Here is a 23,916-nt window from a genome sequence, read left to right as displayed (position 1 = left end):
TAAATATTTACAAGAATGTTGGAGTTTATTATTAAGATTTAGCACAATCTTGCGTTTAGGGCTATTGATATAGACCTAAATTATAATTTAAATATGCCTCAAAATGAAATTATCCCATTCCCCACCTTTGAAATCCTGTACACGCCATTGATTTGAAATACCAGGAGAGCTGGTGCAGGGGGAGAAGTACTTGGAAGCTTGAGCCTTTGATGATATTTCTTTTTCTACAGCACGTGTCACGAAGAGAAATTATGGAGGGGGTCACTACATATGGTGCAATGCTTAAAGGTTATTTCCTAGATGCAGTTTGTGTATTTGAACATGTAATTATATGCTAAATGCATAAAAGTGTAGCCAGATTTACTAAGCGACATAAAAAGTAACAAATGGTTAATCTTATTGTTAACAAAGGGCTGGACGGCGCCCGTTGACATTCTCGTAGGAGGCAAAATAACTAACAACTTTCTCCGTGTCTATATCAGTGTTTCTCTCAATGTTCAATACAACAAAGCTGGATAAACTTTAAGGACATAGGCTTGTATGGCACTGTTACAATGGTACTATAAGTAGTATGCTAGTACTAGCAAGGAGTTGTTATGGAAACTGGTACTAGCGCAATACTGATTTAAATAAAAATCGTTACAATGTGTCGATTTTTTAAAACCGGTATAATGACATTTTAAATATGTAAAAAGCATTGCAGAATTGTCAGTATTACTTTGGCATAACCCAACAAATTACTGACCGAATCGAATAAAAAGGAAACCCAAGGTCTGGGAAAATTGGAGGACAAAGTGCCCCCCCCCCCCTTTCCCCCTTGCACTAACAAACTTCAGGAGTTTGTAGCTGAATGACAGCTGAAAAATTGGAGAAGAAAAACACGAAGAAGAAAAACCAATCGGGTGTGTATAGGTTTACATTTAAACTCACCTGCAAGTTCAGACGCCATGCTATAACTCAGAGGTCAAGCCATTTCTCGCAACCAATTGAAATCTGTAAGAGAGAAAGTAAAATGGTTGCTAGTGAAACACACACTTACTAATAAGTGGATATTTGTTGCCTATAATAAGATTAAATAATTCATTGGTCTATATAAAACTCAATAATAAAAAATATAGAAGAAGGTGATGAGTATGTGTAGCTGTAGGAACTCCAAAACAATTGTATTAAACATCTGATGATTGTATGTCATTTAAAAAACCTCACTCCTCCAACCCCAACCTTCCCCCCCCCCTCCCCCAACACACACACAAGCGAACAGATGTCTGTGCGACAAGTCGATTTCCCTATATGACAGAAATCAAGACGCGAAAATTTTAAAGAAAGTCTAAAGTTATCGGGATTCTTTCCGTTTAAGTTTACTTACGTTTTTGTTTTTGTCTTTCTTGTTCATTTTCTTCTTTGGTCTGCTTAAAATGTTACCAAATTACGTAGGTAGGTTTAAACCAGGGTTGTCCAACCATTTGCAGAGGAGGGCCACATGGAAACATTATGATGAAGGAGGGGGCCGCATGAACCCTACGCTCGATTTTTCGATTTTTTGCCCTAAGCCCAAGGCAACAAAATGTGAGAACTCCGCGCGGAGCGCACTGATTTATTTTCCTTCCTGATAAAACAGATGAATAAAGTCCAGCCGCCCCCCCCCCCCTCCGCTGAGAGTGTCACACAAACTGACCTGTATCCAGTTTTTTTGGACCCAGAAGGTTCGAATGATTGATTATATAGCTTCAAATTGTTATCAATAAATCTGCTCACTAAAATTTCGCACCGTAGAGCATCTCTGGCGGGCCGGACGCAACCCTGCGGCGGGCCGGTCTGTGGCACGCGGGCCGTAGGTTGGACAACCCTGGTTTAAACAATAACTAAACTCCAGTTGGAATATTTCAGGTTTTGGAAGTGAACATATCGATCACCAGTAAGGATACGAACATGAACAATTGAAATAGTCTTTTTCTAATAAAAACTAATAACTCACCATAGCATACATAACATTTATTAGATTTTGCGAAACTCAAGTAACTCTCCATCCAGGAGTCTGTGATGTAGTCATATGATTCACGTCTATTCGTGTAATACTCCGTAATGTACCGTTAGATCTGTCTGTCTTCATATATATCTAACATAACTGATATCTAATATGAATATTCAATTTTGATTTTTACACAGTTAAGGAGACTGATAAATATTCATCTATTAAACCTAGAATATGATAAGCACTTCACAGTAACAATAAAATCACAAAGTTCAATGGGTGCCTTGGGTTGCATTTTATGATGTGAATATATATATTCTGAATGGTTAATAAATTATCCCCGTTCTGGCGTAGTGACGAATGTATAAAACGTGAGTTTTGAAACGCGCTAAAAAGAATTAAAAAAGGTTATTTTTTACCGAAAGTTATAAATATATGTAACATAACAAGAAGACCTTTGTGTTCTCATATTTGATGCTGATCAAAACATTTCTCACAGAATATTAATTAAGTTAGTGTCAACATATTCGTCGTTATGTCATGTCATTTGTCAGTACTTTTTAGACATTCGTCAAATATTCGTCACAAATTCGTCTCTATGCTAGAACTAAATGTTGTAGTTTCTTCCTATCATAGACTGTATTCGTCACTTTAATGTGTAGTAACCATAGGGTACACCGTGAATTTTCACTGTCACATGGTGAAAGGAGGGGGCGCGTGATTAGGTGGGAAAACCTTAGGATAGAAGGAAATAATCAAAGGGGTGATACATTGGTCTTATTTATTTTAAAAAGAACCTCACGATTTTCTACAATGTCTAAAATAGACAGGGTATTTTGAATGGGTTATACACAACTATATCAACATACGTGTTCAGTATGTTTTTCTTGGGTAGCATGGAGGGGTTTGGATGGGGTGAGTGGAAGGGGCAGAGAGGGCAAGGAGAGCCGGTTGCTGACAAGTTAATGAAGAAGTTGAAAACATGGATTTATTTAAGATATCATGTTGTTCGTGTTAATTTACGTCGTTTTGAAATTCAGTTAGGCCTAATTGATACAACTATCCCCCAACATTAATCATCCTCAGTACTGTATCATAGATAAGAACCTCTACAGGAATTCGTAACCACTTATTCAGGTTAATTTATCCATTAAGAAATTAAGCAACATATCCTAATACGGTTGAATGAAGCTATGTAATCGCTCCCGACCCACCACCCCCCCCCCCCCAACCGTTACATTGCCCGGCTGTTATGCTTTGAAAAAACGTAGATCTTTACGACTTTGTGTATGATATTGTTTATGACGTCAACTTGCATGGGATGGAAACTCTCTGGTGTAAAGGTTTGGATCCTTATAAAGCACAGTAACCAGTCTATTGGCAGGCGCCGTGTCATCGATGATACATTGCAAGTCCTGCATCGTTGGTGTGCTGCTAGTGTTATTATTTATCACTTCTAAAGTACTAATGTATCCTTTTTTATTTCTCCTATGTTCTGCACTACAGTGGACGAAAACATTCATAACGTAATTGGAACGCATCATGATTAACATGATAAATATATTAAATTTTGCTTGTAACCGCTCGTTATGAAATATAACTAAATTCTGACAAGACATAAATATTCTATTGTTTATTGTCAATAATAATAGTTCCAGTAGCGTAATCTGTCAAGTCGGAACTCTTATGAAGCACGTTGACCAGTGGTTCCCTAACTGGGATGCATGAACCCACAGGGGTATGTGAGTCCATCCCAAGGGGTTCATGAAACGTTTCTGAAAGTCAAAACTAGAGTACTTGTTGTTGTACTTAAATCTGATATATCATATAATTTAGTAATGTACAAAAGTCGTACCTATCGACAAACTCTTTTCGCGTTCCATACGCATATGTTGCGATAGTAGTACCGTACAGTGCATGTGATAAATAACTGAATTATGAAACAGACACAGGCCGCATGACTTTGGTGAAGTTGGTGTGCGCATGACAGTACGTAGTGAAGATAAAGAGCTGAGAAAGTAACTGAAAGGTTGGCCAAAGTCTTTATAATTATTTTGGAAATTCCAGATGACCTCCATTTTGCCCGACACAAAGCAAAGTTATCATAATTTCATGCTTGAAAATTGTTGATGAGTGACAACATGCAGTCATTAGCCTGTTTTAACATGATATACCAGGTTCAATATAACACTATGAACCTGATCTTTTACGAAGCACTGTAATGTGTATTATAGTATAATGATGACTCAGGTGTGTCTCGAAAAGTTGGGGGTTCGTGGACAACTCTGAAATCCACAGGGGGTTTGTGTGTGTGTGTGGGGGGGGGATACAGGGATACAGTTATAGAAACCCTGACATAGGCTAGGGAAATGTGTGCAATTCTTTATTTTCAAGTTAGTGATTTACGTGAAATCTGACAATAGTTTATAGTTGCTCTTCAAACGTTTGGAAGCTTTTGCTTTGGACACACAAAAAAACGAAGCAAATAAAGGCAATGTGTAAAGAAGATAACATCCATCCAGGTCATCACTATACTATTCCCTTAAAAGGGAATGTGAAATTGTTAGTACGCTCACAGGTACATTATTAATACCCAACCTCGCGTGAATCCTCAAGTTTAAAGTAGGAAATAAACAACTGTAGTGCTCTTGTTCAAGTGTTTACAAGTTGTACTATATTTTGTGGCGCATTCTTTTTATCTATTTTTTTATTTATTTTTATGTCTTACTTTTATTTTATTTACGTATTCATTCCAGTAAAAATATAAAATTTATAAAGAGGAGCCATAAAATACGTGAACAGGTAGAATAACAAATATAAAAGGGGAGAAAATGTCAAGGTGATAGAATATCATATAAAATACATCTACACATACAAAAGTAAATACATAAAACGATATAACAAACAGACTACAACAAACATCCTCAGTGCTCGGATGGAATGTATAAAGTAGCACGGATTATAAAAGAGTTTATGTAAACTTGTTCTGTGTGTTGACAAGTTGTGGGGATTTCTTAGATTTATGTTCAATTTGTGCAGAAGACATTTTAGTACAGTATAGAAAGGGTGATTCTGATCACTGTTAATGTTGCAGAAGCAATTACTTTTTCTAAAAGTATATTGCATAGTGGCGGTTGGGGAGGGGGGTTGCTTTCTCACGGCATTTTCCAGAGACAGCTATGACAATAGCTGAGTGGAGCACACAATAATACAAGCTAGAAGGCTGTTTGTCATGTGCCTCTCACATAGCCTACATTTTCAAGACATTAAAAGTTGCTTGAAACACGCCACTTGCTCAAGTCTTTAGATGCGAGAAAAAATTCAAACTTGGTTCATACATCAGGAGCATAGTGCTTACCACACGATACAATTCCTCTGTTGTAAAAAGGTAAGAAGAATATTTAACTCAATTTGCTTAAAAGTGCACATTCGCCACCAAGCGGAAACGGGGACGAAATCTAAAGTTCAAGTATTACAGACCCAGTTTGATAACAAGCTCTTTTTTGAGAGACTATCAAATCCCGGTGAATTGAGCATTCGTAAATGTTTTCACTATATTTACCTTTTGTACCACTCAGTTTTGGAGGATTTCGTTGATAGATATTCGTTCATACTCGTCAACCATCACTGTGTTTGTTCAAGTAAACAAACTTAACACTCATCTACGTTTAGACAAAACGTTAACTTTTCCGTTACAGACGTGCACGTCGACGATGCTCTTGATTTGGCGGTACCTTTAACCAAAAGTTGGCTATTTTATTCGCGTTGCTAGCTGTTTTACCGAATTTCTCGTTACTAAAAGTTAGTCCAAAATTTGTCCAAATCCTGTGATTGCCCTGACAAAAAATCCCAACTTTTTGAAAGTTTTCATACACACTGATGCATACATACACATTCACAATAAAATGTATTATTCATATCAGTGCAAACATGTAAGACTCCTTAAACATATTTTGTGTATGATATTGAATATTCATAAATATTCATAAACAAAAAACCATTACAGAGGCCTCTTGTCTTGTCAGAAATAAAAACTTCAATTACATCTTTGCAAATTTAGAAAACAATATAATATTTCTTCTAATATCATGCAGAGCTACGAATGTGTAAGTTGGTCTCCTATGCAATGTACTTGTATGTAAAAACCAATAACAGTCTTGAAAAGACATACACATTTACAAGTGGGATTAATTACGTACTGCGTGACGTCATCACTTACAATTTTATTGTAAAGTTATTGGAAACCATTGCAACTGGTCATTTTGTCATACCGTATATATCTTTGACAACCCCCAAAAATATAGACAAAAACAATTATGATAAAAATAGCAAATAAATTAAAAATTTAGGCATGTTCGAAAAATAGAAAGAAAACACCACTCCAAACAAAAAGAAGGAAACAAATTCTTTACCTTCCCTACAAAGTGTTACTGAAAAAAATTGCTACATTTTCCTGGAAAAACGACTTTGACGACTCACAAACAGGAAAGGATTAAAAAGTATTAAGTTTCAATCAATAACTATGGAATTTTTAAAGCAACATGAACTGACATACAGACATATATTACAGGAGTGGGTCAAAGAGTTAAAAAAAGAACGAATAGTTGGTCGAAGCAGGTTAATAATAACCATATGTAAACAGGAAAATGTTGACTTGAATAACTTTGGATTATTTTCTTTCATTATTTCAAAGGAAACATTGTCTTTTTAATGGAAAGAACTACATAGGTTTTGGAAATTTTGCTATCAAGAAGCATGGAAACATTCAAATCAAATCCATGATACCGTTGTATTTATTGCGCTACAGTAAATGTTGGTCGAAAGAAGGAGGGAGTAGAGGGTGCTAGAAATATGTATCAACGGGACGCAATTTGTTCGCAATATACAGAAAAAATCAAACAACATAACAGTCAAATGCTGCTTCTTTGTTATCATCATGAAATAACTGCATGCTGTAACCGCTCCTATACTTTCATTATTTTGTTATTAAATCCAAAATATATTGTTCGTACTATCGTACAAAAGAAAACATGACACATTTCAGTCAAAAAATAGCACACTATGAGGCAGACTAGAGAGTGGAAATACAGTTAACGGGCTAGTGAAAAATATGTTGAAATATGTTGACCTCAAGATGTGATTATTTTTCCTGTAGGGCTTCCTGCTGGATTGTTGTATCTTTTATTAGGACGAAGGAATAAAAGATTAGCTAAGACAAAAAAATCGCACTGCTGTCTATTAACCATTGATTTTTGATATGCGTTTTAGAAAGGACGAACATTTTCTCCTGAAAAAAAACTATACAATTAAATTCGTTTATAGCAATAAGCTTGGTCTTGGTCTTGATGATGGTGTAATTTTTGTAAGAAGAGTCACCCAAGAGAGCGACGTAACTGATCCACTCTCTACCTCAGGTCTCCTTACAATCGAGATTATGAATGAATGTGATGATATCTTGATGATAGAGTAGAGAAGAATTGTCCCCTTTGGTAAACCAGCTGCATTTTACAGAGCTCTTCTATTACATGTTTCCAATTTGATGTTACACTTTCTCATCTATACTTGATTGAGAAATGTTTGACATTTCAGCACCTCGTGAAGGCTCTGACCATAACGTATTAGGTCAACGGTTCGTTTCTCCTTCCTTCTCCTTATTCGAACTTCCGAATTTAGATTCAATTTTTTGAATTCTGGTTAAGCAGGGGCGTATCCAGGGGGCGCAAGAGGCGCGCGCCCCCCCTATTGGCCGTCACCAAAAAAAAAAGTTTAGCAAAAAAAAAAATAATTGATGACGACCTTTATGTGAGATGTCGGTGATCGCTCAACCCCCCCCCCCCCCCCCCTCCTGTATGCTTTATTTTTTGTTTGCCAAAAAAGGTTCTGGCGAAGTTCGGCGGCATAATAGTTTTAGAAACATAGATGGTAATTGTGTTTGTATTATCACTATAAACACTAAGTGACATGCCAGTCATACTAAATTGTGCATTTTGTGTCCATTTTTACTGGAAATGTTGCTTATTATTAAGGTCGAAAAATGGATCACATATGGCACCTTTTTGCATTTCAGCCCTTCTTCGAAGGCAAAAATTGTCCACCCCTCCCCTTAGACCCACCCCCCTGGACGGCGATCATTCATGCCTGACGCCCCCCTAGTGGAAAATCCTGGATACGCCCTTGGGTTAAGTATCTTATCCTTTTAATTTCACCATTTTGGATGAAGGGTGGGGGTAGAATGACACTATGTCGCGGAGAGGAAGGGTCTAAGGTGAGAGTTAGCCCCCTTCCTTTTGAGAAATTTAGTAAAATGAAGGTTGATTATATACAAAATAGGAGTAAACTATATTTTGCATCTTTTGAACAATTTTGAAGAATTTCGACTGTTTAGGTTTAACGGAACATACTTGATACATACTAATGTACTTTACACTAGGATCATCCCTGACTTTATTCTGGGTGGGGCGGGTTATAAGAAAAATGCGATCAAAACAAACAGAAAAGTGAAAACTTCATAAAAATGCGATTTCATATTTATTGAAGCTACCATATATACAAGAGTTAATGACCAATATGCTGTCCTATAAAATGCAGTATTTAATTAAAGGTGCAATATGGTTAGTCTGATCATAATTATAGTTTATTTCAAATAACCTTCTCACAATCACTAGTACGGCTCACAGCCACTAGACCGGCTCACAGCCTCTAGCACGGTGCACAATCACAGTAGTCTTATGTTATACTTTTATGAAAATTATAAAAAATAAATCATATCGGAATATTCGATTGATATTTCGACATATATGGCATATCCGCAATTTATCATTAATTTTGTTGATGTTTTATTCCATCTATCTTGTGGTCGATGTTGTCCTATAAATCGTTAAGTTTTGTTTTTATTCTTTTATCTTGATTATTAAACCAAAGGATTACATATATACAAGAACATTTGAAAGATTTCGGGTTATTAGACTTTGGAAAAATGAAAACAATTGATTAGAAGGTAGAACGTAATGAATAAACACAGTAATGTACGATGTATGGATAGACGTAAGTATGAAAAAATAGTTCAATAGAACTATTTTATTTATTTTATTGGTTTTTCTTAACAGTAATGGCACCATAACTTCTAGAGATAGAGGGGGGGTGGTTGGGATGAGGGACCGGTGGATGACGGGCAAACAATTTGGGGACAAGCATTTCTGGATGGGAAAACTGTACTTGCATAAAATGCACATAACGTGCAAAGTAAGGGGACAGAACTGCTTAGGTTTCTTTTTACCAGAAAACTGGGAGTAGGAAGCATCGTGACTTGGGGAATTACCCCATCCCACCCCTGATGCCTCCATTGTAATGAAATGAAAAGATAACAAAGAAAATTCATTAAAGGTCTATCAACGGCCACATTAGATTAACGGAATGCAAAACGCAAGCTAAACTAATGAAAAATAATTCGTATAATTCATCATAATTTCATGCTCTCTGATTGGTCATTAGAAATAGAAACAAATAATGTACTTGCATACTATAGTATACATTTTTAACATGTTAAGAATATTTTTATTATTATAATCAATAATGATATAAATTAAAGTGGATGTACGTATTGATATATAACGTATGATGTTGCATTATTTGAAGGAAGTAATACATAGCAGCATAAAACGGTAAACATGTTTACTATACGCAAATAATATAAGTAAAATCAGAGAAAGTACGTTTCTATACGGGAGACTAAAATCATGATTTTCTTTAGTGAATGTAATATCGACACCAATGTAAGTGAAACGTAAGAACTTCTAAAGAAACTTCCGAGATTATAATTTACTTTCACATGAAATTATAGATCAAAGGTTTATCTTCGTTACCAATGCCTTTTTTATTCGTTACGTAATACATATAAGTCGATTGAAAGTAAAATTTAATCATTAGAATTATTATGATTACATGCTCCACGTTTTTTCGCTAGAAATTTTAAAACGTGCAACACCTTAATGTTGCTAATCTATGAAGATGTTCCCCTAAATATTACAACATAAATTAAAGGTATCTATGTATATGTTAACATAACGACGTTATACTAATTGAAGGAGGCAAAACATATAAACAAGCTCAAAAATGGAAAATTATTAAAATATACGTATAGCTGATGGAAAATAAGTTTCTATGGCAATATATTCAGACCAATTTAATATGTATCTCTGTTCAAATTAAGTACATGTCATATCCGGTCACTATGGCAACGTAAGTAGCAGTCAAGAACTTCAAGAGAATTGTTTTCTTTTCCTTTACATGGAATCAAATCGACGTTTATGAAAACCAGAATGCAAATATGCATTGTGGTTTCGATGATATAACATGAGCAGTTTTCTTCGTTAATCTGATGTATTGTGTAGTGAGGGTGTACATGTTTACAAGAGTTTCACGGTTTGACCTATGATGACCCCAAATGACATTTGACCTCCACCAAAAACAAAAGGCTGCTTTGACTCAATGCGGTACTTTACACACTAAATTAGAGGTCGGCCCAAGCTTCCAGTATTGAGATATCGTGATTACAAGTTTCCACAATTTGACCCCTTGTGACCCAAAATGACCTTGCCATCCACCAATAAAAATAGGCTTCCTTTACACAATGTGGTACTCCTACACACTAATTATGAGGTCTGCCCATGATTCCCTTTTTGATACATCATGTTTACGAGAATTTCACAATTTGACCCCTGGTGACCCCAAATGACCTTGGACCTCCACCAAAAACAAGGCTTCTTTTAATCAATGTGTTACTTATTCACATCAAATATTAAATTGGTCTAACCTTCTCTTTTTGAGATATCGTGTTTACAAAGTTTTCACAATTTGACTTCTGGTGACCCCAAATGACCTTTGACATTCAGCGAAAACAATAAACTTCCTGTACTTAATGTGGCACTTCTACACATCAAATGTAAATTGGTCTGACTTTCCCTTCTTGAAATATTGTGTTTACAAGCTGGGCGTCACAAACGCACTCACACACGCGCACCAAAGACATACAGTACGCCATCACGAATGCAAAGGTTACGATTATCATCGACACAAAAAAAATTATTCTTTTGCACTAACTTAAGAGAGATAGGGGGTAGAGGGAGTGGGGAGAGAGAGGGGGAGGGAGGGATGGAACAAATGAAAATTAAATCCATTCATTTATTCAGTTATGATAAATGACCAAACTTGAAACAGGTTTCTAAAGAAGTTGAATGGACGTCAAAACTAATGACGTATAAATGTACAAACATTAGGTTTAAGGCTGTGTGTTAAAGGCGTTGAAATTTAGAGCGCTGTATTAAAGTAACATATACAGGTAGTCAGGTATTCAGAATCCATGATACTGTCATAAACCTAATAACTTTATAATTTGTTTTAGTTGGCCTTAAAAAAATAGAAAAGATTTACAGTGTGAAAAGTTACTTTAAATTTGAGAATAATTCTTGCGTAATTCCTTCCCTTATTCTTTTTTTGTCTGTAGAGGAAATCACCCTCTACTGAAGAGCTGATATTTGGTGAAATACGCGCCTTTAAAAGCAACAGCTGAAAAAAAAAAATTGTCAGGAACTTGTTGATTCCGGAAGTATTTTCATGGTGTTAATTATATTGCTCAATCAACAAGCAGATTAACCTACTGCCTCAAATTTAATATTTACACAGAAAATATTATGCCATCCACAGGCTACCAGAAAGTCAACGTGCTTTCATTCATATCGAACAAACAGCTTCTCTCAAATACACATATTAAATCATACTAGCATAGTGGTTATAGATTACATCAAAACACAGACAGAACGCACACTAACAATCTCACAAGAAAACGAAAAAAAAGTCGGGGACTTGATTGATTTTAGACGAAATACTGTACTTCAGACATTATATCAAAGGTGTTATATCTCACAATTAAATTGCAAGTCAGTTTATTTATGAGGCCAAACGTGTGTGCCGCCCATGGATAGGACACAGTAATTTTCAACTGGTCTTATAAACAATTCAGTGTCCACCCCCTTACCTAATGGTTAGCAACACAAATCAACTTTAATTCAGTAGATAGCTCAAACGGCAGTGGATTACTGCAACAAATAGGAGGTGTATTTTTATTTAAAAATAAGAATTGATTAATTATTTGACGAGCACTTTACTGGTTGACGGCGAGATGCAAATACTCAAATCAGATGTGAGATATATCAGTCAACTTGAAGACCGTCATATCATGGCATGTAAGGAAAGTTTGATTAGTGCGCAAACGTAAAAAAACCTCAGTTAGAAAGGACACATTACTCTGATAGTGATCAATGAATATATTAAAGAATGTATCCAGATATTTGCAATAATTTCTTGCTGTTGTAACTAAAACACTACCACTATGTGATCTTTACAAATTACAATATGAATGGAAGACCTTTTAATGAAGTATTCGTCACATTGTTAGTAGCCACTGACGTCATAAACGTACTATCACTCAACAGGTGCCCAGGTTGATTCATTTGGTTACTGGACGTTATCTTTAACGAAGAACTGAAAAAAAAAGAGATACAAATGTGGTTATCGATTACTGTGCGCTTTTCTAACGGTGCAAATAAATATTTGTATGATAGATGGCTATAGAAAATATATTGTTATAAGCTTAATTTCACTCAGCGATCTTTCTATTGTTGATGATGTCACATAAGTTTCATATGTTTCAATGTTTTATTTAATACCTATTATCTCTGCATGTTAACCAAAACTATGGCACATTTACCGGGAAGACTAGGGCGAGGAGGGAATTTACGATTGGTTACTTACTTATGAATATTCTGCCTGATTAATTTTAAATATCTTTCCTCTTAGGATGTTTTATTGTCAGAGGCAGATACCGATACACTCAAAAAAATGGAGTGTTGAAAAGTAATCGATAAGTGTCATATCAAACACTTCAGCCTAGCTCGTACAGGGACAACACCCTCCTTGCTAATTTTACACTTTCCGAGTGTTGAAAATCTAACACCTCGCTGGTGTTGAATTTATCAACACTTGCAGGTGTCATTGTCACACCCAGTCCCCTAAATTTAGCTCTTCAAAGGTGTTTACTACTCAGTTGATGGGAGCGCTGTAGTAACACCACATGTCTGGCTATTCTTACACTTTTTGCGTGTTGAATATAGCCAACACCTTACTGATGTTCAATTGACACTTGCAGGTGAAATTGCAAACCCCAAATCCCATAAATATAACACTTACACTCAAAAAACGTGATACACAGGTTAAGTAAAATTATACTTAATTTTCATGTGAAATAAAAGCACTAAAACATTTAAGTAAATATGACTTAACTGCTGGTTTGTACAGTTTTACATGTTTATTATGTAACGCAAATGCAATACTGTTATGTAAAATTTTGCCAGAGAAGTTTACATAGCACCCATTTAGTAAATATTTTATACAGGTTTTAGGTTAATTATTACCTAGTAATTAGGTAAACAATATATGGATGCATGTTTGAATCGCTCACAGCAGAGAGGTACATTTAAGAGGGAGCAAAAAGCAATGACAACACAAACAATTCAGAATGTGCGATTTTCAGCAATTAAACACCCTTCTACCTTCCTATTCCAGAGGTCCATAAATTATATCCCATTAAATGTAAAATAAACAATTTAAGCTATAAAAGTACTGTCTTGTGGAATGAAGTCAACTTAAAAGTGCCAACATTTTCAATTGCTACAGTTCAGTTACTTGGTCTTTTTTGTTTTCGCATGCCTTCTGGTATTCCAGATTAAACACAAAGAAACAATTCTTCCCAAAGTCAATTTCAAATATGCAACAACTTTAGATATATGCTGATCCGTGGGATGAGAAAACGTAGATTGCTGTCTGATGACTGCTACACTGCAGTTACTTTGTCGTTGTTGGCTCGTACCTTTGGTATTCCAAATTAAACACAAAGAAACAACTCTTCCCAAAGTCAATTTCAAATAGACAACAACTTTAGATATATGCTGATCCGTGGGATGAGAAAACGTAGATTGCTGTCTCTGATGACTGCTACACTGCAGTTACTTTGTCTTTGTTGTTGGCTCGTACCTTTGGTATTCCAAATTAAACATAAAGAAACAACTCTTCCCAAAGACAATTCCAAATAAGCAACAACTTTACATACATTCTGATCCGTGAGATGAGGAAACGTGGAGTGCTGTCTATGACAACTGCTAAACTGCAGTTACTTTGTCTTTTTTGTTGGCACGGTAAGCATAAAAATCTCGAATCTGGTTGCACTTCACACCACCAGGCAACTGGTTGACAACTTTTTGGAAAAATTCCCAGGCACCGAAACTTGCAATTTGGTATAATTCAGATTTAACACCGTAGAATGATTTGAAGCAACATCAATGGCTTCATAAATGTCCTCTCGGGTAGGGCATGTCTCTCGATGATTACAAATGACTGCTGAGGATGTATTTTGCTTCCTCCAAGAAGTAACACATATTGCTGAGGTCTTTCTGAAATCTTTTGCAAATAGAATTCCAAGTTGATGCTACCTAAGTAACAAAGAAAAGAAAAGAAAATTCCCATCATAATGAAGTTGTGTTAAAACACTCTTGGAGCATAAGCAGTTATTTACATGTACCCCTCACAAAACATTGACATTCCTAAAGAAAATGCACACAATTTAATCAGTTGCGGTTGTCTTCTTCAAGCTCGTTTGAAACTAGAAAGCCAGATGGCCTATAGTGATTCCTTGTCAAAACAGGAACTTGCATTAAACTTTCATCAGACAATGTAGGCAACTTTTACAACTAATGCATCATGTTAACAATGCTTGAAACAATGCTCACTCCCATTGCATGCAATTGTGTTGATGGCTATGAACAATAACAGCTAGATCACTTCCATAATATCGCTAAATTATAGTTGGGCCTAGGTCTAAAAGTATCACCGATCCACATCAACTTCGGCCTACTTGCTACAACTTACAAGCTAAAATGGCAATTAGTAAAAAAGTGACTCGCAGGGTATACGAAGTTACGGTTAACGCCCAAAAGGAATAGAATGCACTAGGTTACATAAAAGGCCTAGACAAAAGTCCTCCGTCCGTCCGTCGGCAATTCCGTTTAATTTTACTTGTATGTAGGTAACACAGATTCGTTGACAATGAGTTGACTATGACAAACAGCACCTAGCCTATTATATTAACTTATCGTATGACTTTAACGTTAGGTCTACGTAACGCAAGCGATTCAAATGCATTCGTCTACCCAACTATGTCGTGGGTCTCTAAGCATATCTCGTTCTTGTCACGTACACTTACATAATATCAAAACATACCTTCGAATTTTTCAATCAATTCTTCCAGGCCCCAGTCTCCTATAACGTCATTTTCCATGCCATTGTAGCTCGTTACCGCACACTGAATACGTAACGTTATGTGGCTTGCACGTATATATGGCCGTGGTTACTATAGTACATTTAGTAACGATAAATGTTGTCAGTGGTTTAAACACTTAACTTGCACTAAGAATCCAGCTGATGGGAGGTTCGACCAATCGGAATGCTCGAACTGAAAGTACACTTTCTGCAGGTGTAAAAAATACACGCTACATGAATTATGTAACCCTACTCAGGGTCAGAGTAACCCTTCAGGTGTAGGGTGAACGGTTACACCTGGAAAGTGTTCAAATTCAACACTCCATTTTTTTGCGTGTATAATTCAGACAAATACTGAATCCTAATATTATTTACCAGGAACACATGATTTGTCAGCAGGGTAGCATTCTTGTATACAGAACTGATAATATCGTATTGTTCAGGTATCCCGTTGGGCTCCTCATCATATTGATATCTTAACCTTTTAACTCACCTCAAGATATGATACATTTCCGTCTGGTCCTTTGACGCTCCTAAAAAGGGAAAGCAATATATTGTGAGAGTAACTTAAAGAGTTTGAGCAGTCAGTTTGACCTCTTTGTGTGGAGGGTGGAGGAGGGAGTGGGGTAACTATTTGTTTTAAATGCGATTATTAAACGATTATTTAAATATTGAAGTTGATGGGCAACTTGTGTTTGTCTTGTTGGGGAGGGGGGGGGGTGGAGCGGAGACCTAGGTCCCAAACATCTGTAACCACTCCCCAAAAAAGTTTCGAAAACTTTTTTTTTAGAAAGGTGTTTCCTGCCCCCACGCCCCCCCCCCCCAAAGGAAAAGCATTGGGACCCCATTAACAGAAGTCTAGTCCCTGACTATAGGCCCATTGAAATACAATAATCACAAGAACGGTGTGTAGTGACAGTTTTCGCGTAGACTTTGTTGTCCCTTCCTCATGTTGTGAAGATATAAGAGTATTTGGTGGAAAAATGCTTACTTTGCGCACTTAAAAATAATGATAGCATGCCCTCTAATTGAATTACGTGTGTTCTGCTCATTTTTTTTGGGGGGGGGGGGGGGGTCGCTAAGATCAAACTTGAGACGTTTTATCAATATTATCAGGAAAACAGTCATATTACTGCTACGTTGACTCGATCATGATTTTAAATTCAACTTCCCATTATCATAAATTGGTAATCAACAATATTAGTCATAGTAATAGCTGAAAAGTGCACAAAATATTGTTTTTAAATTTCCTTCTTTTTCCAATTCGGAATCCAATAGCTGGCAACTGTACTGGAATTACGAGTGGTATACAATCAGGACAGCCTTACTTTGTCATGCTAACTCTGAAGTTGTTTTCAAGTAGTGGTCGATGATAGCCTCACCATACAGTGTTATTTTACTGTAATGATAATCACTGAAGATATGTATACTGCTGCACTGAAAAAATAAACTAGTCAATATTGCCACGGACTAACGTTAAATTAGTCTTTAACGTTAGTCAATGCACCCGGACTAGCAAAAATCTTCGTTTCATCGCTGCTTCTTAGTTAGTTTACACTGACTAAGGAAAATATAATCGCAGCTTAGTCGGTGGCGACGGACTAAGGTATTTTAACCCATGGACTAAGAACGATACGGACACCCGATTTACGCCATAATCGTAGCTTAGTCGGTGTCGACGGACTAATGTATTTTAACCCAATTCGATTCACTTCAATTTGGAAACCGAGAGGCAACGGCAGCTTGCTGGGCTTGGCATAGTTTCATACGATCACTCTAAGCAACTTTCAACCGTAAATCACCCAAGAAGGTCTTTAGAAGAATGGAGGTATTAACTGCATCATCGGCCTACCTGTTATTCCTTTAACTAGAAGGTAAAATTAAAGTTAATTGTTAGGCCACTGGCACTAGTACTGTATTATGGTTAGTGTAACGCTACCGTTGTCACGTTGGCGTTTCGCAATACACATGTGCAATGACAGTGAGTAGCCTATAGGCTTCTACTGGGTACTGCAGTGCATTCTCAACACTAAAGTGTGCATTCTAAACACCAATTAACAATGTGTTATGTGTGTATTGGGCTAGATTGAACAGTGGCACATAATCTTCTAATTTATTCCCAAACAAATGCTGGAACTATAAGGCTCAATAGTTTATTTGAAGTCTACACTCATTTGGTAAAGATTTCCTGTAATTTCCCATGTGAATCTAAATGGGTAGGCTTTGTGATATTGAATAAGCAAGGCTAGACCTTCAAACGTACAGTCACAGTCGGCTGAACACATTATGTTGGCTAGTCAACGGTATTATATGTTGCGAGCAGTCAGGATGCACGCTTCAGTTCTATTTAACCTTTTCATTTATCATTTTTTAGTATTTAATTTCCGGTCACGCCCAGGAAACAATTGCGACATTCCTTCACGGTCGACTTGCTTACTGTAAGAAGTATTAACCGTTTTTTTCTCAGGAAAGCTTGATAGTCTGAAGTTATTATAACATGTGCTTTTAGTATACTGCCAAAAGAGTAAGTTGTTGTATTTGTATTGATATTTTATGTAGAAGTAACGGAAAATTTAGTATGTTTAGTTTGGTCTAATTGCACGTTTTTTTACTGTCCAATGTAGTGCAGGGTTCACTTGCGCGAATTCAAATTATTCTGTTTATGTGTATGTATATGCATCGATTCTTAGATTATGAGGTTTTTTTGACATTTATTTGTAATTCAAGCATATCTGTTAAGTAGCAAAGTTTAAAGGTTAAGATTAATTAGTTTTCTCTTTTTGATCCTAGATTGAATGAAACTCATTGGCGTAAATAAAAGATCAGATGATACAGTTTAACGCAGTTGCTAAAACTCTGGGTATTCTCTAGTCTTCGCCGGTCCATTATTATTATGATACTTTAGTACTACTAGTAAGACTAAATCAAAACGACCGTAGACAAACTTAGTGTAACAAAGTACTGATTCTCCTCTAGCCTAGGTCTAAACAGGCTTGTTATATGAGCAAGCAAAATAACAACTAAAAACGATTAGGCCTATAAATAAGTTGGCTCAGTGCATTTCTGTTTCTAAAATTTTATATTTTTAAAGATCATAAAAACAAACAAAGATTTAGCCCATGTTTTATTATCTCTGTATTCTGGGCATTTGATTCTGGTTGCAATGGTGATGACACTCTCGTTCAAATTTTCAGCTTTATACAGTCTGCTTCAAACTTTGGGATTGGTTTTTGAGACTATAGTGGAAGCAAATCTCACATAACTTTGTGGTGACAACTTTATTTATTTTTTTTTCAAATGATGAATACTTTGCTGTTTCTTTTTTCCAGCAGGAATTGAAAAGCCAAATATCTAAGTCAAGGGTGAGCTTTCCTGTGATGTACGACACCAGTGTGGAGGCAACAACAGAAGAGGAGAACTGTGTTATATATGGCTTAAAGACATGTTTTAAGATGATATATTGGTACCCTTCGCAGAACAAAAGAGTTTATCCAAGAGTCCAAAAAGCAAAGGAACAAGTACCATAGAGAAAAAAGATGGAAGAGTGAGTTTAACTATTGTACCCAACTGTTTAATGATATTTAAGATACTTTTCATAACCTGTTTTAAAAAAAAACACAGTCTAGTTTATCATTAACGTGCAAGCTTCATAAGTTTGGTCAAATTTTCACTGATCTGTAGAGCGGGAGTCCAGAGGGTTTGGTTAGCTGGGAAGGTAACCAATTGCCTGGTACATCACAATGTTCACAATGCATTCCTGTATATGAAACCTGACGACTGGCAAACCGACTGTGGTGGATGTGGCTGGGAGAGCAATTTTAAAGTCACCTAATAGCTAACCTAGAGCAGCTTTCATGGTAACCACATCAAAGTAAGAACAATGTGTCAGGTATGGCCCCAAGAGCAACAAATGGCCATTGCCAGTAATTATTGGTGGTGGGGTACCCCTGCCAGTGATCTATAATTGACCCCTCACGGCTGACCTAGGTCAGCTCATGAGGTAACCACTTGAAACCTACTGGAAAATGTTGGTTAGGACTTCAGATACAAGGGATGGGCATTGCCAGTAATTTTTATTGGTGGGGTACCCCTGCCAGTAGACCCCCAATATGCCCATCCCCTCATTGACCTAGGTGAGCTCATGATTTGACCAGTTGAAACCTACAGGAAAATGATAGGTATCACTTCATATGTAAGGATGGGCATTTCCAGTATTTTATATTGGTGGGCCACCACTGCCAGAGTCCGCCCATCCCTTACATATAGAATCCTGTTAATAATTTTCCAGTAGTTTTCAACTGGTTAAATCATGAGCTGACCTAGATCAATGAGGGGGGGGGGGCTTTTTGGGGGTCTACTGGCAGGGGTACCCCACTAATATAAATTACTGGAAATGCCCATCCCTTACATATATATAGAGTCCTGCCAATCATTTTACAGTAGTTTTCAACTGGTTACCTCATGAGCTAATCTAGGTCAATGGGGGATGGGCATTTTGGGGGTCTACTGGCAGGGGTACCCCACTAATATAAATTACTGGAAATGCCCATCCCTTACATATATATAGAGTCCTGCCAATCATTTTACAGTAGTTTTCAACTGGTTACCTCATGAGCTAATCTAGGTCAATGGGGGATGGGCATTTTGGGGGTCTACTGGCAGGGTTACCCCACCAATGTAAATGACTGGAAATGCCCATCCCTTACATATGAAGTGATACCTATCATTTTCCAGTAATTTTTCAACTGGTTATCTCATGAGCTGACCTAGGTCAATGAGGGAATGGGCATTTTGGGGGTCTACTGGCAGGGGTACCCCCCCCAATATAAATTACTGGAAATTCCCATCCCTTACATATGAAGTGATACCATTCTCCAGTAGTTTTCAACTGGTTACATCATGAGCTCATCTAGGTCAATGGGTCATGGGCATTTTGGGGGTCTACTGGCAGGGGTACCCCACCAATAAAAATTACTGGCAATGCCCATCAGTTGTATCTGAAGCCCTAACCAACATTTTCCAGTAGGTTTCAAGTGGTTACCTCATGAGCTGACCTCGGTCAGCCTTGAGGGGTCAATTATAGATCACTGGCAGGGGTACCCCACCACCAATAATTACTGGCAATGGCCATTTGTTGCTCTTGGGGCCATACCTGACATATTGTACTTACTTTGATGTGTTACCATGAAAACTGATCTAGGTTAGCTATCAGGTGACTTTAAAATTGCTCTCCCAGCCACACCCACCACAGTCGGTTTGCCAGTCGTCTGGTTTCATATACAGGAATGCACTGTGAACATTGTGATGTACAAGGCAATTGGTTACCTTCCCAGCTAACCAAACCCTCTGGGATCCCGGTCTATTGGGATCATTATTAGCATGATTAACATAATTATTAAGCTTTGAGAAATAACTTGGTGTTATGCTGTGCAAAGCTAATAATAATTCGGTAAAGCTGCTATTCCTGGCTTATAATTTGAGGGACCTAGATTTAAATGTATACCTCCCAATATGTTATAAAATTTTAATGTAAATGTATGTTTATGATAATGTGAGTTATCATGTGCTATATCTGTATCTGTGCTTACACGTATATCATATTTTCTGTTCACAGGTCAATAATGGTGCAGATTTTGGCTTCCTGAAGACAAGTGGGAGGCCATTTGTAGTTAAGAGAAACACTCTTTGTTCGTGAAGACTTAACTGGTGTCGATTTGGGGTACCACTTTAAAAGGAAAGTCATGAGGAACCCTTGCCCAAGATTCAACTTTGCATTATTGTGCAGTGCTATACTTTTGCGATTCATGTTTGATCCATTAACTTGTCTTAACTTTGTTGGAAAAAAAATCAGATTTTCAGATTTTATTTACAGCGATTTCTTCTCTATCTGTCGAAAGTCAGCCTTTTGTAGACATCAGAAGTTTTATCAGAAATAAATACTGCCAACGTACACATTATTTGTGTTTCTTCTTCTCTCTTTTCTTTCAGTGATGCTAGTCAGTGAAACTAGTCGGGTTTAATTCTTTCAGTGAATCTAGTCGGTGCAACTAGTTAGTCGATACGGACTAAGAAAGGTTAGTCGGGAGAGGCACCATCCTGACTAATGTAAAACCTGCTATAAACTAGTCGGTGGCTCATATAAATTAGTCGGTAAAGACCGACTAATGTCACCAACTAATGTAACTGACTAATATACATTTACCGACTAAGAAATTGTTGATCGACTAAGCTGACGGACTAAGATGACCGACTAAGAAATCCAACTGACTAAGGAATAAATTAGTCGGTATAGCAACTGACCAAGGCTATGTTAGTCGGGAGAGGCACCAGATGGACTAACGTTATGTTAGTCGGTGAACCAATTTAAGTTTTCAGTGTGCTACATTACAATTGTCTATGACCGAGTGTGGCATTGAGACGATTCTTACCTCTGTAGGTATTTCCTGTTCTTGCGGAGTCTCAGTCGCCATCACACCCGCCAGTCTTGAGGTTTCACTCTCTGAATCCTGAGAGAGGTCGAAAGATGCCATGATGAGCAGTTATCTTATAATTTAGTTTCATTGTTCACTTATAGGCCATGGTGTGATATAGAGGGGGAGGGGGGGGGGTTGGGGTTGGTGAGGCATAGGGTCCCAAAATATATGTAACCTACCCCCCCCCGGAACAAAAAGGAATTGCGAACTTTTTTTTTAGAAAGGAGTTGCCTGCCCGCCCCCCCACCCCCCAGAAATGCACTGGTACCCCATTAACAGAAGTGTCTAACTAGTCCCTGGCTATAGGCCCAATAACATACAATAATCACAAGAACGGTGTGTAGTAACAGCTCTCGTGTAGAGTTTGTTGTCTCTTCCTCATTTCGTAAAGTACGATGGGGAAGTTTTAAGAGTATGTGGTGGATAATGGATTACTTGCGCACATACCAGCACGCCCTTTCATTGCATTACTGGTGTTCTGGTGTTTGTGATGAGTGTCAACGCTTAATTACTACGTATTAAAGATTGTGCACATTCTATTCTTACCATTGAAGTTCTTTCTACTTACTTGTTGAGTCTTAGTTGCTGCTTTATCGAGATTCTTGAAGTAATCACTCTTCCAATTCTGTAGGAGGATGAAGATATTAGATGTGAAGTTAACATCAGATTTTTGATAACAAACTCAAACAATGTTGGTACTACAATGTTTGTTAATAAAATACCGCATCTACAAAAGTGATATTTCATAATTTCATCCATGATCTAGACAGGTTTATTTTTAGCCATGTCTGAAAGAAGAAAAGAAATTAGAGTAGTTAATTAAAAGGTGAATTTGCAGAGACATTTAGGAACCATTTATCGAGTCAAATTAGTTTTCATGTCTCCAAAAACAACCGCCGATTCCTTCTTGGTTTCGCTATTTTACAGAACATCTGACTAATATGAGTTAATCGAAGACCAAGATTAACAGATAAATGAATGTGTGTGCCGTCATTGAAACAAAAAACAGTGTGTTTGGGAAACACGATTTCAACGGTGCCCAACGTTCGATTTGATGTGATTTGAAATAATTCCAACTGTACTATATCCCTGAATGGGTAAATACATGCTCGCAATAGATGTATAAAAAATATTACCTGAAAAAAGTAAAAATACACAAAAGGAAATAAAACATACAAGAAAGAACTGAAACATCAGAAAATGGCAAAACAAAGTAATGCTAAAGAACTAAACAAATTGAAGTGATTGTGAACAGTTTTAATACTCTACGTGGTTTACTCTCTACTATACCGGTAAATAGCGAGAGTTTGGCTATGAAATTGCTCTGCATTTGTTGTTACTTCAAACTTATAAAATAACCTTGTCACGATGAATGGGTTAAGATGTTGGTGTTCTCGGAAATTGAAAATATATATGTCAACGATGTCACGGATCGTTTAGATAATCAACAAAACAAATGGTTTGAAATGTGATTATTGAGAAGTGATTCTGTCAGTCGAAATTTAAAAAAACCTAATCCAAAGAGTCTGCTCTTTAATTACAAATTATCAGTCATGAATGAAACATCCGAAGTTAAAAAATCTCGGGTAAAGTTTCTCTTTAACAAACAATTTATGTATGGCAATTAACAAATCGGAAATAATTAATAATCAACAAAAGTTTCTAACATTAACCTTCATATCGTATCCACTGCGATTCTAACTAGTGACCTCAGAAAACTGAACATCCAGTCCTAAGAGAGTCACTATCTATTTATAACATTTTCTATGATAAGCATATATGCCAGTCAGGGAGCAAAGAAACCTGTATACGTAGTTACTATAGAGATCACACACACTGACAGTCTTATCGTATTGATGTCATATTATAGGAAATCACAGCATAACACTGAATGGGATACTCTTAGCATGTATTAACAGCGCAAACAGTATTGGCAGATGGACACCTTTTTTTTTCATAGGCGCCTTTTGACTTTTGAATTGATCGATACTGTATCCTTTAAAGAGATGTTTAATCCAACTCACATCAACTCATTAATAGCCAAAGTGCAAAAATCAAAGTAAAACGTAACTTGCTGAAAATATATACCGAAACCTGTAGTAT

The 23,916-nt window shown here is 36.8% G+C and overlaps 1 protein-coding gene and 2 long non-coding RNA genes across 9 annotated transcripts in view; 2 read left to right on the top strand and 1 right to left on the bottom strand.

The window, feature by feature from the left end:
• Nucleotides 1-23,916, bottom strand: part of LOC139963439 (NLR family CARD domain-containing protein 4-like) — a 104,378-nt gene that overhangs the window by 54,881 nt on the left and 25,581 nt on the right. For 4 of the 6 annotated variants that reach the window (XM_071964204.1, XM_071964203.1, XM_071964202.1 and 1 more), the window contains exon 7: nt 22,382-22,438. The exons of 1 other annotated variant lie outside the window; for it this stretch is intronic. In XM_071964204.1, the coding sequence (XP_071820305.1) occupies nt 22,382-22,438 (57 nt within the window). Of the gene's footprint in view, nt 1-15,833; nt 15,874-21,768; nt 21,847-22,381; nt 22,439-23,916 lie in introns of those variants that run through there. One more of the 6 variants, XM_071964201.1, reaches the window with a different exon arrangement.
• On the top strand, nt 8,495-10,285 carry LOC139963447 (uncharacterized). Its single transcript, XR_011791584.1, has 2 exons — nt 8,495-8,679; nt 9,356-10,285. It is a non-coding gene; the product is annotated as an uncharacterized lncRNA (long non-coding RNA).
• On the top strand, nt 16,779-21,716 carry LOC139964157 (uncharacterized). Of its 2 annotated transcripts, none has more exons than XR_011791855.1 (3): nt 16,779-17,214; nt 18,670-18,884; nt 20,955-21,716. It is a non-coding gene; the product is annotated as an uncharacterized lncRNA (long non-coding RNA). The 2 variants fall into 2 exon arrangements; XR_011791854.1 differs by lacking the exon at nt 16,779-17,214 and adding an exon at nt 17,292-17,864.

Source organism: Apostichopus japonicus, chromosome 22 (genome assembly GCF_037975245.1).
Source record: "Apostichopus japonicus isolate 1M-3 chromosome 22, ASM3797524v1, whole genome shotgun sequence".
Taxonomy (NCBI): Eukaryota; Metazoa; Echinodermata; class Holothuroidea; order Aspidochirotida; family Stichopodidae; genus Apostichopus; species Apostichopus japonicus.
Note: the sequence above shows the minus strand (reverse complement) of the source record. Positions and strands in the feature narration are given on the sequence as shown.